At 37.4% G+C, this 16,339-nt stretch overlaps 1 protein-coding gene across 25 annotated transcripts in view; it reads left to right on the forward strand.

Moving 5' to 3' along the window:
- The window catches only part of ARPP21 (cAMP regulated phosphoprotein 21), a 155,673-nt gene that overhangs the window by 52,823 nt on the left and 86,511 nt on the right, over nt 1-16,339 (forward strand). For all 25 annotated transcript variants that reach the window (XR_005376835.1, XR_005376836.1, XM_038570345.1 and 22 more), the window contains exons 9-10: nt 479-619; nt 14,826-14,934. Coding sequence is in view for 23 of the 25 variants with exons in the window: in XM_038570345.1 (XP_038426273.1) it covers nt 479-619; nt 14,826-14,934 (250 nt within the window). In the remaining 2 variants the exon portion in view is untranslated. The remainder of the gene's footprint in view (nt 1-478; nt 620-14,825; nt 14,935-16,339) is intronic.

Below are 16,339 nucleotides of genomic sequence, written 5' to 3' on the forward strand. Positions count from 1 at the left end.
ATAGAGTAGCTGTGACAAGAAGCAACCCTTTTCATTTTTATTATAGTTTTTTAATGGGCTCCAGCTGGCTGCAGTCAGTTATGCCTGGTCATAATTGTGCTGCTTTCAGTGTAAACCGTGTAATGACACATCTCCAGATAGGCATCTGCAGTCACATACTATGTCATATCATTTGTCCCGTGCCTGGCTCTGTTGATAAGGTATCATGAACTAAAATAGAATACTTTCCAACAGACATTAAGTTCTCTTTGCTAAGAGAAATGTGCAACTATGAAACAAAGATGCTTATTGTAGCTTAATCGATAAATCCATAGTAAGTGGAAAATTGTCTGGAAATGAGGACATGAAGTGATGCCAGAGATGAACTAAGCTTAGTGGTTTGGATGAAATAGGAATGGTTTTACATGTGTACCTATAGAATGCCCTACAGGCCCAAAACGCAAGTGCTGATTCCACTGTTTCTTATATTCCTTTTCAGTAATCATTATAAAAAGTTCCCTCAGATGTCATCCTATCAGAGGATGCTTGTTCATCGAGTGGCAGCTTACTTTGGGTTGGATCACAATGTGGATCAAACAGGGAAATCTGTTATCATCAACAAGACCAGCAACACAAGAATGTAAGCCCATTGCTGTATTTATTTAGCATTTTCTTTTTCTCTTATGGATTCATTTATAAGAGCATGTTATAAAATTCAAAATACATGGCATTTAAAATGTGCAGTGTTATTTATCTCTTGCACTTATCAGCGGTATGTGGCATTTATCTGTAAAAGATTATCTGAGGACCAGGAAAGTTTATAAAATTTAGACAGTAAAGTGGGTTTATTCTTGGATCTTTTACACAGCTCCTGAAACATAATTTTCTTTCTTTCATCAATACTCCATGTGATTACAGAGAAAAGCGTAGAACATTTTATGTCAAAGTATAACTCAAGTAAAAAAACAGGCATTTTAAAACAGCAAGGACATATACAGGATAATTGTCCTTTTCTTTCTTTTTCTGGTCCATAGACATCTGTCTTACTGTGGTTTCTAGATTAACAAAGAGCTTTGCCCCCCAGAGACAGAAATCCTGTGCCTAAAGTCACCATTCTTTTACTTAATAGCTGTGTGACTTGAAATAAGTCAGTTCAAATCTGCCATCTCGTTTTTTTTTTTTTTCACCTGTAAAAGGAGAATTTTGAGCTGAATAGCTCAGTTCTAGCTCTAAAAGGAAGATGTTTATTTGCTTTTCCTCCTTAAAATAATCATTTGCTTCTATCTTAATATCTCTTCACGGTCCCATTGAGTCCCCAAAAGTGTAGGATGAGTAGTCATTTGCTTTGGAAATTTGCACTTGGATCTCTTAAAAGCATGTGTGTTTTGAGCACAGTGCAAGCCCCTTTTATAGCAGATACGTGTTAACTTGAAAAATGGTCCCTATGCAAAGCATTCGCTTAAAACACTTGTGCCTTGTAATTTCTTTTTTCACAGTGTGCTTAGTAAATTGTGTAAATTGCATGGTTTTTAGGAATGCTGTGTTAGTGAAGGGAGCTTTTGTGTCAAGCAGAGCAGAGTGTTTTAGACACTCCATTTTCTGCTCCCCAGAGGCTGGACAAGTAGGGCTAGAGATGAGGCTCTTTCTCTACTCAAGGTTCAGTCTGTGTTCCGCAGAACAAGAGTGAAGGTCACAGTGGAGAGAACACAAACAGAGATCTGGGACGGAGCTGGGCTATTATCTCAGGGACACCAAGCACTTCGCTTCTCTTGGCTTCCAACTACTTATTTATCTGCAGGAGAGTTTAAAGTGGATGATATTTAAGGGTCCTCGAAGCTTCAGAATTATTGGGTCCTATGGTTGCGTTCTACTGTGCTGGCAAAATACATTTTTAAATTTATCAGTGTTCCACTTTATCTGATTGTTAGCACATGTACCTCCCATTTTCAATTGTCATAAGAATGAAAGTCACTGTCCTTTCATCCTTTATATGTCCCCTCTCCATCAAGCATCCCTCATTGTTGCTGTTGTGGATTTTCATTCTCTATCCTGGTTTCACTTATGACTTTCACATACCATAAGTGCAGGGACACACTGATTGTGAAATAGGCCAGCAGTGGACAATCTTTTTTTTCCATTTGTTTTTCTCTTCTTTTTCTATTTAGGCCATAACAGACATGGAAAAGCTCAATGATCAAGTATATTGTTTGATACAGGTTCAGCTAGTAGAGATAGTGCATTTATTTTTAATTCATGTCACTTTTGCAATCCCATGGTTACAATATTAGCACACGTGTTTGAGACCTGTTTCTGGGTAGAGTGGTTTTTGAGAAAATTAAGCCCCATGTGAAGACTTTCCGTGAGCTTTGAGTGATGGTTCTAAACTTGCTATGCCAGTACGGTAGCCCCTAACTACATATAGCTATGTATGTTTTGTTTTAAATCAATTAAATTTAAATAAAATTTAAGCTTCAAAATTCAGTTCCTTGGTCAGGCTAGCCACATTTCAAGTGCTCCTATGAGACAGAACATATATAGCATATTGCCATTGTTTCAGAAAGTTCTGTTGAGTAGCTCTTGTCTGAACCTGTGTTATTCTTGCAAGTTTCCAACTATGACTGGAGGATATAATTTATCCCTTAAAACTTTTATTTTCTGGCTAATGGGTATCATATTATCATGTTATTGGACTTCTTCACTTCTGGGAGAACACTAGGCTGTTTGTGTGTGTGTGTGTGTTTTCTAATGGCCAATTTGAAATAGACGCCTCATGTCTATGCCTTCAGGGGGAGCTAAGAGAGTACATGCCTAGAACACTTCAGGTATAGTTGCTGTGATGCAAGGCCTGGACTGGCTCTTCCTCGTGCCTGTTCTTGTACACACCTTCTAGTCCCGCTTGAGTCAGGCCTTGCCTAAACAGAAAGACAAATGACTGTACATCATGGACTGTTAAGGTATTTCCTGAAGGGTCGAGCTTACTAATGTTCAATCCAGAGCTGTCAAGTCGTGCTGTTCTCTTCTGGCCATCTTACTGAGGATCCTCTATTTGAGTGGCTGTTGTTTGGGGGTGAGGGGGAGGGAGTGCTGATATCTTTCAGGACAAGAGAAGTGGATGAGTTAAATGTCATTTTTCAGATAGTAATAAGTCACATCCCCAGAATATGAATCACTGTTGGCAGCTTTAGCAGAGGAGAAATGTTGTTCTGTAGAAAGATGTATGTTTAAAAGTATTTTAAAAGTTTGTTACCATGTTCTTTTGGATTTGAAGTTTAAACTGGAATATTCCTTTCAGAACATTTTAAGTCTTGGGTGTCTTTATTTGCTTTGGTTCTCTGAAACTTTCGAGAGTCGCACTCTCAGGGCAATTGGCACGTGTTGGTTGTGGGGACCACAGTAACAGATGGATTATAATAGATGCCTTATTGGATGGAGATGTTTTTTCCATTTATATGAAGGAGGGAAGCAGAGGTGGAAATTCCTCAGATGACTCCTCATGGGTTTTGTGTTTGGGGAATACCCTTTCAGGGTGGGGGGCGGTCTGATGCTACTTTAGTGCAAATACATGAAAGTGCATTTTTTAAATGGCACCATAGCTTGGGAGAAATGCAGAAAAATGCAGATGGAGAACACAAAAGCGAACTAAAGGACTGACAGAGAGAAAGCATGTTTTAATATAATTTTTAACTTTTCTTCCTCAATGACACTGATCCTCTGACATCGATACCTATCAGCAACAAAATGGCTGGCGTTTATTTCCTGGAATCCTTGTTTCCTAGGTTATAAATAGTTCAAGTGATTATACAATGTAACTTGAGAATATTAAGTTTTCTCAGAGATAGAATAGTTTCATATGAAGTTCAAAACATTTACTCATGACAATGTACTGTGAGGATTACATACGTGTGTATATGTAGTTTACTCACATCTAGTATTTCTAAGATCCTGAGGTAAAACATATCTGTCCTTTATGATGGAAAAAAAATTTGTCCAAGGACTGACTTTTCAGTTACATGTGATATAAGAGCATTACCTACTAATTATTCATTGCACTGGATAATCTTATTGCATATATATTATTTCATTTCATCCTGAAAACATATTTACAACCTAAGTAATTAGAGTCTTATTTTACAGAAGCAGAAAATGAGGCACGCACTCAAGTTCAAATCTGGACTCACAGAGAGGCAATGATTAGCATGGCTGGGATCCAAGTTAGTTTGTTAAATATCAAGAACAATTTTCTTAAATAATCTGTCTTAGAGCAAAAACACCCAGAACATCTTGAGCAAAATCCTCAACAAGATTCCCCAGATTGGTTGGGAATTCTGCCTCTTTAAGTCTTTTGCTGTCTGATAAGAAATAATGAATGGGCCTGCGGGGAAGGGGAGATATTTTGGAAGATGAACCCAGTAGTATCAGTAAATAACATATACTTCCCACAATTTGATAGTTCTTGCTACATCCTCTGTGTTTATCACTATTACAAGGTATGATATTTGGTAGGGGGATGATATCAATTCAATTTCAACCTTGCTTTACTCCAATCATTTCCCTCCTTAAAAATGAAAAAGCTACACTTATCAATAATGTCAGTGTAGGAGGTAAACCTGCCTATTGTATTATTACAAAATTACCGTAACAATCAACCCAATTGTCCAAATCCAGGGTTTCATGCCAGAGCCACAAGAGCATGGGATGAGGCTGACAGATGCAGTAGTCCAGAGAGAGTAGGAAATGAGAGCCATGCTCATGTGGGAGACATTCCAGGAAAGTGCCTTCCTTTGAGCAAACCTGGGTACTTTAGAGAATTGACAAGGAAGTCACCCGACCCTCGACCCTCATAGCACAGTGGCCTTGGTGGTTCTCTGAGCTAGCCAGGTTAAGAGTAGGTGAGTATATGTAACCTGAAGCCTCCCAGCACACTGATTGGTCCACAGATTGGGTCTGAATAGCTGAGGGAGCCTCTCATTAGAATTTACTGCCTTTTGTTGAAATGAAGAATGGTGGTTTTGAGCTGAGACTCACCCTATCATATTCTGTCCCTTTCGTTTATCCCTCTTTCCCCCCATATGTTGCCAGAAATAAGTTTCACTTTCTAGCACTTAATTTTTTTTTTTTTCCTGTTGGGATTCTTTGTTAACTGTCAGTGGTAGCATCAAATGAGCCCCTTGGGAATTCAGGTAGGAATGTTAGGGCCTCTGTTATTTTAGTACTACACATGATATTTAAAACGTACTTACTCTCTATACTGTTGTTTTTGTTTGTTTTTAGTATTGAGGTTAAAAATATGAACAAAGATTTTATTGAAAAATATTTAAGTGCTATAAATATATGAGTCTATTTTTATATGAGAAACTTTACCCTTTGCTTTGTTTGCCTTTCTGATCTATACTTTGTCATTTGCTTATTCTTTTAAGTGTTTAGCCCAAAGCATCCCATTGTTCTCTTATTAGATGATTTTCCTCACCTCTGTCTGCCTTCCTCCATCTTAGAGAAAGGACATAAGCTCAGATTCTATCATTTGGAGGCTTGAAACTATCTCCTTGCATTAGTGTTTTCCAAAGGGCCAAGATCAGTCATAGGCAAAGAGAGTCCCATGAGTATCTGAATGTTTTTGCATATGTCAGAGTAACTGTTTAACTAGTCCCAGATAATTGTCATGTTAAAAGGTTGTCATCTCTTGAATTTTTTTCTTTTGACTTGGCACCCGCCCACTGTCATTGCCTCAAATCCCCTACTTCCAGAGTGCAGAGCAAAGAAGGAAATGGCGCCTCCACTGGAGGAGAGAGGTCCCTGCTCCAGAAACCATGAAATATGAGTAGTGACCCAAAGGCAGAGATAGGCCTACATCTTAAGTGAGCACAAGGCCTGAATTCCGGAGACACGTGGACCTGTCCCATCACCTGCAGTGATGACCATAGTTTGCTTGTTCATTTTTTTCAGAAACGATAATTACCTGGGCTAGCTATTTGGTAAATCACAAGAGCCATGAACTTGTTCAAGTTACAAATAAAGCTTCTCTTTGGTGAAGCAGCTGAGCCCAGTTGACTTTGTTAAGAATCCCTGAAGTGCAGAATATATCTGACTAAAGAGGGAGGACTGTGGAACCTTCCACCTGCCCAGCAGCAGACACAGAGAGGAGATGTCAGAACAGCAACAGATGTCTGTTCTGCTCACTTTCCTGAAGAGGCTATTTCAGATGGGAATCCTTGATTTTTGATCCTTAGCATTTCATTCCCTGCAGGTGATCCAGGGCTTATACCAAAACAAACTAAGTAAAACCCCAAGTTTTCCCTCCCCTACATGTGTTTTTTTTTTTTTTTTTTTTTTTTTTTTTTTTTTTTGGTCGGGCATGTGAATGGCACTGTCAGTAACCAAGTAGCATCCGGATACTGCTGCTTAAAAATCCTCGGAAGATCAGACCTCAATTTAATCAAGTGGCTCTTGTAAATCTGTGAGTGGTTGGTTGGCATCTTGTTATTTTAAATTTTGATAAATTTACTCTGCACTTTTTATGGGACTAGCCCTGAAAAGCATCTGACTTGAAGCCAAAGATCAGAAACCTAAGAATCACACTGATCTCAGGAAAGCGATGAAGCTTTATTTACTGAACTGATAACCTAGTCCTTTAATCAATACCGAAGCTCAAAGTAAGACCAATTTGTTAACATCATATCATTTCTCTCAACTATTATATTTTCTCACATTATTATTCTCAAATACCTCAGAGAATGAATCCTGTAGATAGGTAAGTCTCATATCGTGAGGAGAGAAAATAAGTTTATTGCGTTCCTTTCCCCACTTAAAATTATTTATGAGGCTTGGAATGTTGCATGAATGATTTACCCCTTGATTTTGGAAATGAAATATGCATGCTCCTTCTACAACAGAATCTTTAATATAACTTTTTTGTTAAGAGAGCTTTTCCACAGAGTGATGATGTTAAATAAATAAATAAATATTTATTTAGTTCACAACATTCGAGGCAGATGAAGCTAGACCATTTTACAGGAGCAAAAACTGAGATTTGTGTTTTGATCTTACTTACTCAATCCATAGAAGATCTAAGACTGAAATCTGCTGTTCCTGCCTCAGCCATGACCCTTCTCCTAAGTTCAGGGAAACAAGAACTAATGTGAATAGAAGCAATACTCTGAAATGATGAAAACATAAGAAGAAAACCAAACGCTATCCCTTGGTTTCCTTATAAAATCCTAATTTGCATTTCATTATTTTTTAAAGTTTTTATTTATTTATTCATAAGAGATACAGAGAGAGAGGCAGAGACACAGGCAGAGGGAGAAGCAGGCTCTCCTCCAGCAGGGAGCCCATTGCGGGACTCGATCCCAGGAACCCAGGATCATGACCTGAGCCAGAAGCGGATGCTTAACCACTGAGCCACCCAGGTGCCCCACATTTCATTATGTTTAAAGTTGAACAGAAAACTCAGTGAAACAACAGTAATACTAAAATGGATGTTAAAACTGTGGTGCCAACAAAACTCCAGAACCACAGAACACACTTGATAGAAAACTGTCCTCGCATATGTAGAAGTAAAACAAAACCCAATTCCATGTTCCTAGACTGTGCCAAGTGAAAAGTGTTTCTCTGATGTTCAGCGTCATGCTTTGAACAAAAGAAATATAGGCTATATAATATGCCCATCTTCTGTTTGTAGTTTATTTAAGGAACCAAGATAATTTTGATCAGGCTTGTGTGTGTTTGCATGCCTGCATGCTTGTGTGTGTGCATAAATATATGATCTGTGTCATACAGTTTGGGAAAGTTGGAGAGGTGTTCACTGTACATATATATATACAAACAATATTATCCCAAATGTGCAAGAGTTTTATCTTCCACCTGCAGCTTTGCTTGCTGTAGGCCACAGAATTATACCCAGTTCCAGAGCTCTCCCTTTCTTGCTTCTGGATCTACCTTTAGGGTTGACAGTCCCATCAGCACTTGTGTCCTGGGGAAAGTTTTTAGGCATACTCACAGATCTGAGTCTGGCTATATATAATGAATAGCTGGTCTTCTTGATGTAGTTCTTGTGTCCTGTTGATGTTAAGATTTCTGATAGTCAAGAGGTCATTAACATATTATCATGACTTTGGGAAAGATAGAATTGGCCATACAGTAGAAAGAGAAGTTGTGGTTTACTGGTCGAAGGTGTTTGGTTTCCAATGAATCTCATATTTAAATGCTAGATTATCAGTACCAATCTTCAAACAATAAATTAGTATCTACCTCGAGAAGTGGATGCGCTTCTGATACATTTTACCCCACAGCTGTCCTCCTTTCACCCTCCTAGCCTTCCTAGATTCCACACTATTCCCAGAGGAGCACAGCCCTTGCTTCCCACTCACCTGCCCTTTAAACCAGGAAAACGAAAAAACAGCATTTCTTCACACATACAAAAAATATTTAGTCGTTCTCTATCAGTTAAAGCACACTGATCACTCTGTACCTTCTCAGCAAGTAAAATACTATATTTGCATATAAGCTTAAATGGAATGTTTTTATACACAGCATTGTAATGTGTAAGCAAAAAGCTTTTCATGCCAAGAAACAATAATCACATTCAGCAGTTTCCAAAGAAAACATTACTTTTAGACAATTGTTACTGCTTCATTTGGAATTCATGACTCAAACCATTATTTGAATATCATAGTACAGATTGGATTTATCCTAATTAAAATTAACACTAATGTAAATGCTGGTTCAATATTCATTGGGGATATGGTACCTTTAGATTTTGACTACTCTGAAAGATACGGACAATGGTAGTGATGGTTTATAACATTTAAGGAGTGCTGTACTAGTGCCTGGCATTGGGCTTGACACTTGCATTATCTTATATCTCATTGATCCTCTCAAATACTTTAAGATAAGAATTATTACCTCCCATTTTTATAACAAAACAACACCTCTGTCTTAAGGAAATCAAGTAAATTGCAAAAAGAACACATTTAGTAAGATGCAGAGCTGAAAAGGCCCAACAATGCATGTTTTGCAAAGATAAACTTTTGTTAGGCCCACTTATCAGCATTTACATGTGAGTTGTTTAAAACTTAGTTTAATTATTAAAAGTACTGCTATGTTAAGTCAGGTATGGTAGTTCACATCCATTTTATATAAAAATATTGGATTATTCAAAGGCATTGTGTTTCAAGCTCCGTTGAAGGGAATGGAGCTTTGGCCATTGCATATATTAATGCCACTACCTTTTACTGTTCACGTAATAGTGAAATGTAAGGATGGAGGAGAACTTAAAGACAGAAAAGTTCAGTGACAATCTGGCCCTTGAAAAAAATTTTCTCATTTGTGGAAATTCTCAATTTATAGATAAACTTCCAGAAACATGCTTGTTTTGTTAGGTTAAGCATACCCATCTGATGTGTGTGCCACTTTGGTATTGTTGGTGATACCATGCTCGGTATTGTTCAGAAACAGCCAAATTCATAAATATACAGATATGTATCTGTATATTTAGAAGGTTATATGTATATAACCGTCTAGGTCTTAATGCATAAGATTCCTTTCTCTTTTTCAAATTTCATAATTTCTCCCTTTTTTTCTCATCCCTCTTATTTTTTTCTGTATCTTATCTTTTTTCTGTATCATTACTATTTGGATTCTCTCTTTAAAGAGGAAAAAAAAGTCTTGAGATTGAACGCTATCGGTTATTATCATTAGAGTGTCATTAGTAAGTGCATGTCTCTACATATTGATCAACAAGGACATAGCAGTAAAAGTGTTTTTGACAAAAATGAAACAACTAAATATTCATTTTAGGTAATAGAATAGTATAGGACATGAAAGAAAATATTCAAAGGATAAGAATATTTTATTTGTCCACAACCCAGTGATTATATACCAACCACTTGTAGGTTGTTGAATTGGTCTCCTATCTTTTTAAACCAATAGCATTTATTATTTGTTGTTATAAAATGCTATTTATTATAATAATCACAAATATATAAAAGGTTAGAAGTAAAAGTTGCCCATTACCTCACATCCAGAGACAACTACTATCATTATTCTTAATAGATATTATACTTGCAGCATAAATGTGATTATAGTATATTCTTTCAGACATCATTTTACTGTTAGTCATTTAGCCTTAGATATCATTTTATATAGCCGCATTTTACATATGGAGATATTTTCAGCTACTACTTAATCAGGCCCCTGGGGATTTCCACTGCTTTGCTGTCTTGAAAAATGAAACTGTGTATGCATGTGTTATCGTTTTCTTTGGCTTCGTTCTTAGAAATGGAATCACTTTGTCAGGGCCGACTGATACTCTCAAGTCTCTTAATGCACCCAGCCTGCTTTTCAGGGTGCTGGCGCCAATAAGAGGAGATGCCTTATGTACCATTGTTGTCTTGGAGTATTCTGCTTAATTTTATCATTGCTGATAGACAGCCTTATGTTAAAGGAGGGCTCAGGTCAGGTCCCATGTTAGCTTGCATGTCTCTGTTTATATGTACAGTACAATTGAGACAGAGAAGAATAAAATAAATTTGTCAAAGATAAAATTGAGAATGGGAGTTTGAAAGATGCTAATAAAGGAAACTAAATACTTAGCACTGTATATATGGGTTTTGTAAGATGTAGTCTCATTTAAAAGAGAACAAAAAGGTATAAAATGACAAAATGGTAGTGGAAGCTGCAAAATACTTGAAGAATGTAGGACTTTATTTCTTAAACAAAAGACATCAGCTGTAAATATTTTAATTGAAGACTTATAAAAGTACTAAAGGAGCAGTTCTAGACTCCTCTAATATGTTCATCTACTAAAATATTTTTGATAGATGTCTTACACCATCAAAATATTTTATCCTGTTGTGCACAGAAACCTTTCTTTGTTAAGATACTTATGCATATTGATGACTGTCTTTCAGTTATTCGGTATGAAATTCAAAGGCTCCCGTTTGAGCCTGTCCATATTCAGTAGAATTGAATTCTTCATCTGTGTGTATATGAGGGAGACAGGGAATTAGGTTTAACTATTTGGAAGAAAAGTAATAAATTTGGTCTCAAGAACTTGGTAGTGAAAATATTTCCAGATGAAAAAGATTTTAAAAATAATAATGAGTGTTCATTTATTTTAAGCCTCAAAGGGAAGAAACCCTAAAATTGAAACAGACTGATTAGAAGACAGAGTTTGAATGTCTTGCTCAGGGTCTCTCACTCAGCCACATTGCCTCTCTGTTCATGAGCTGTGTCTAATAAGGAACAGTGAAGACTTCATTCTGATTTTTCAGAGGTTTGATTGGAGATACGAAGACACTACTAGAAACGCGAGTACTGTTCACCACACATGAACAATGAGTTTCACAGTAAATACCTACTACAAACTGTGCCTTAAGAAAAAGAAACTACCTTTCATCAAGAAGAAATATTAGGTCCTTTTCCTCTGCTTTTTGATGATGATATAGAGAAAGCTAGAAATAATACACCATGGACTAAAGTCCATCAAAAAAAAAAACTATTAGGCATGTGTTACACATGACTATGAGATATGTATGTAGTCAACTCTAGTTATCATTATTTTAATAAATACCATGACATTTTGCAGCGTGGAGAAGTTTGTCTTAGAGTTACATCCTCATATTGATACACTGAGAGTTATTCATTCCCATTTTAAATAAAGGTCCATAATATATTACTTCAGTTCCATTCATTTTATGGCTAAGAAATAATATTGCTATGATGTTAAATTTGTGGTAAAAAGGATTTTTTAAAAACTCTAATATAATGGTGCATTACCAGTAATTTGTAGTTCAATCACATGCAATACTCAGTTGTATACTTTAGTTTGCTTGAGTTTAAACTGCAAATTGCCCTTTAGCTCTAGAATAATAGTTAATTCTTGATAAAAATTAACCTGGAACAATCTTCATAAGTTTTTTTTTCCTTTTAACAAACTTCAAATGGTTATTTTCAAAATATTTTTGGAATGTCATGAACAAATTAATAATTTGGACTATTAGCTTCTAAAATCTAAAAAAAAATTTAAACAAGGTATTTTTTGAAAAGCTATTGTGGAGAATGCACTTTGCATAGTATGTATCAGAACAAGAAATGCTTTTGCTCCAAATCATGTTCACAGTATTGATTAGAACAAACTCCTTATTCTTTTCTAATATGCTATATGTATTTTCCTAAATATGTCCTGCTATGAAACACAAATAAACCAGCACTATGAAGAAATGCAAATGAAATTTCAAAAATAATGTTTGAACACCTCTTGTAGTTATGATACTTTAAACTGAGAAGTTCTAAAACTAAAAAAGGAAAAAACCCACAGATTCTTATTTCCACCTCTTTTCCCAAAATACCCTCAAATTATAAAAACTTTTATAAAGTAACATGATTCTTTTGTATCAGTTTGAACCAAAACATAAATTTGATTTTTAAAGATTTTCCTTGTGTTCTAAATTTGAATTTATGATCCTACTAACCAAACTCTCTAGTTCTGTTTTATAATTTAAAAATTTATGACTGCATATCTTATTCAGTGACTCTTTGGATCTGTCCCTGAAATAAAGTGATTCATATGCATCTCTATTAAATTTTCATCCATTCATACAATGATTAATTTATTTATTCAACCAAATGCTTCCCATATTCTGGGCACTGTTCTAGGCACTAAGAATTTAGTATTTAAAAAACAAGGTTTCTACCAACATGAACCTCACATTCTTGCCCTGGTTAGTATGCTGAAATCTCAAAGTGGTTTTCTTCTTAAAGAAGAGTTTAGTCTAAAGCACATTCATCTTATGCTCATGAGTCAAAAAGTTCACATTTCGAGATGATTTTCTATCTAAAGGAACAGTTACAGACGATTAGCAACAAATACAAGAAATAGATCTGTAAACTTAGCAGCAAGCAAAGCATTTTTATCTACTAGAATTCGCCAGACTATGGAGTTTAAGTGCATTTAGGAGAGACTTACTTAGCATTGATGCCATCAGCATTTGTATTTAAGCTGACATCCCAATTTTACTTGCCGCCTCAAAAACAAGGTAACAGCTAAGTATTGGCTGAAAATATCAGGAAGCTTTAAAAAACTTCCTGGAGATTGTCATCATTTACAGTGGTCTCCCAGTACTCAAGGAACATTAGAAGACCTTCCAGGGGAGTAGAAAGTGTTCTGTGACCATGCTGCACGTGAAGCATGTTTCACTTCTCCGCTGTGAATGGCCTTTTCACGGTAAAGTGCAAGTTTACTTTTTTCCCTCAGTTGTTCTGACTTTAAAATGTCATATTTGCACCTCCAGATTGTTGTGTCATCTTTTACATTTTAATTTTTGTGGAAAGCATTTCCATCGATCTTTCGGGTGATACCATGCAGGGGTTTTGTCCTTCAGTGCAAGGTTGGAGGGCCTCCAGCCCACTGTGTGCTGTGTAAGCAGAGATGCTGAATCACATCACTGCAGGGATGTGAATGGGCTGTTTGATACCTGTGGCTTGCCAGGAGAATCTAGAAACTTGCGAGTCAGAAGGATCATGAGGGATGGTTTCTTTACCTGTAAAAGGAGCATAAAACATTTGTTTCTGCTACATCAGAGTTTTATTGTAAGGATTGAGTAAGATGACAATACCATTTTTCAAAAATTATACAGAGTTCTGGAAGCTATAGCTGGTATTATTCCAATTTCCACCAATATCGTGTAATTTGTGTACGTGTATCTAAGAAAAGGTTGCATCTCATCAAGAATTCAACTATATACACTAAACAACTCCTTTGTTTTCAACATGCCATTTGCTTGTTTTGGAGTTAGAAGGAAACTATGAGATTCCCTTAATTACTGGTCACCCATATTAAACAACAGACACTATGAAGTGGCTTTCCAATAACAGAATGCATAATGAACCCAGTAGGGATAGAAAACCCACTGGACTTCAGAAGTAATACATCAGACATGACAGAGATGCTTTAATGAGAATCATCAATCACAACTTCTTCTAAACCTGGGACACACATTCTAGCACTTCCGCTGGGGGTGAACCCATGCCCAAGCCATTCATTGAGTTCTGTGCCATGCAGTGACGAGTGTGGGAAATTAACACTAATGTGGAGCCCTTTCCAGTAATAATACAGAATGATTAAGAGAACCTAAAAAAAAATCAATTGACTAATCAATAGTGTGTAACAGCTTGGAGCGTTTTACCCATGCTAATCAGCCATTAAGTTATTTAAACTAAATATGTCCAGTTTGCCCAATTACTGAACTGATTTACAAGACATGGTCAAGGATGTCAGAGTCTACTGGAGCCAGATGCCAGAGCATTTGTCTTTGACAAAGATGGAAAGAATTTATAGGTGATCCTCTCTCACCATGGATTCTGATGGCTCTCGAAAGGGAGGATATGACAGGAGTTGTCGTAGTCTGCAGACACTGGTGAATTAATATGGTCTGCCCAAGTTCTAAACATGTGTATCTGTTTGACATTGTGGCTGGGAACTTGATTGAATTCAGGAGCGATGGAGGTCGAAGCAATGAAAGAAAACATCTATATGCTATATGTGTTCAGGCCTTTAAAGTGTTTTTTTAACTTCAGCCATGGTGAGAAGCAAGCATTCAGCAAACAAGACAATGGATTCAAAACAACAAAAGGTATTCTAACAAGACCTGTAAAGTGACATATTATTAACCTACCTGTATAATGCCAGCAATTCTAGCATCGAAACCACGTGTAACTTCTTTTTCTTTCTTTCTTTTTTTTCTTTTTTTCTTTAAGTTGAATGCCTCTATGGGGGAAGAACAGCACTAATAAAATAACTTTAAATGGGGGGAAAACTTTTTTATTGATATGTTTTACTTTGCTGGCAGACCAGAGCAAAGGTTTTGTGAACATTTAAAAGATGAAAAAGGTGAAGAATCCCAGAAGCGGTTTATCTTGAAGCGAGATAACTCTAGTATTGATAAAGAAGACAATCAGGTTGGTTCTCAAGTTTGAGAGTGGCTGACATTGTTGTTTTTGAAGGTGGGCTGACTTATGTTCTTGTCGTTCTGTGGTCCCCTTCTCCCTCCCCCAACTCCCCCTGCCTCTGAGACAACTGTCCTCTTTCCAACCTCTTTGCCCCCTGGCCTCCCCCTTTGGCATTCAGTGGGTAGCCAAGAAAACCTGTCCTGGTTGCTTCAGCAATGGCTCTGTGTTGGGCTGCATGGGTGGTGCTTGGCGCAGTTCCCGCTGCATGTGTTGGGCGGGTTGGGATGCCAGCGGCCGGAGCTGTCGGGAAAAGCTTTGTCATCGCATTTCCAGATGTCTGTGTAACTATGGCAGCCCTTCCACCCCTACAGCACAAATTGAGCTGGATTCTCAGTACGGACCGATGACCAACCGGTGTAGCTGTAAACAACAAACCTTGTTATGGTGAGGACAGGTGGATTTTGCAACTATCCTAAAATAAGTCTTCACAGAAAAGAATCGAGTTCATGTTTTCGTCTCCCCTCCCCCTCCCATGTTCTACTGTCCATGTAAACTGTGTGCTTGTTTTGCATGAACCGTAGCAGAACTTTCTCCTTCTGTGTATTCTGCTTGTGACGGAACATTCCATTGTGCTAGGGAGCCTTATTCATGGTCCCTTGGCAAGGGCAGAGAGACTTTGCTAAACCTCTTCTCCAGGTTGGGGCTGGGGGTAGTGTGGGACCCAGGGTGATGAGGAGGAAAGCTGAGTGAATGGCGAAGGGAAACAAAGGTCAAACAATAATTAGAACAGTAGAGAGTTACATAATGCCTTTACAATGACACTTTGTGTCTCTGACAATCCAAATAGATCTTTTGAAAATAGACTCTGCTTTAGAATTCTTAAAGGTAAGACCATATGCATCTCACTCAAGTTATTTTAATTACTCTCAGTGAGTCACTGGGAGCCAGTACATGCGTCTCTGACGCACTTTTTTTTTTTTTTAAACCTTTCATCATTGGTATCTCATTTCTCCCTACCCCCCCCACCCCACCACCATCCAGCTACAGGTAGCTCCTGTTGACTCTGAGCCATGTGCCTGTGTCGTGTACTTAGTGGGCGTTTGTTGAATGGTTGGATGAACCTGGTTAACACAGGGCAGCTTGTGAGGAATGGCAAGAAGACGATGCGGAGGGTGGGGGGATGCAGGCAGTGGTGCAGATGCAAGGCAGTCCTCATGCTGGGTTCTTTGGATTGTTACTTTAAGGTTCCTTGATACCTTGATACTGACCCTGAACAATAAACAGGCTTTTCAAATTTAGTTTCTGCTTTCTACACCAAACACAGAGTACAAGGTCAGTCAGTCACTGAGTAAAGAAGAAACACAAATTGGGACATGGAGACATTATGTCCAGTTTCCTTTCTGCCCATTTATTT

The sequence above is a fragment of the Canis lupus genome, chromosome 23, assembly GCF_011100685.1.
Source record: "Canis lupus familiaris isolate Mischka breed German Shepherd chromosome 23, alternate assembly UU_Cfam_GSD_1.0, whole genome shotgun sequence".
Classification (NCBI taxonomy): domain Eukaryota; kingdom Metazoa; phylum Chordata; class Mammalia; order Carnivora; family Canidae; genus Canis; species Canis lupus.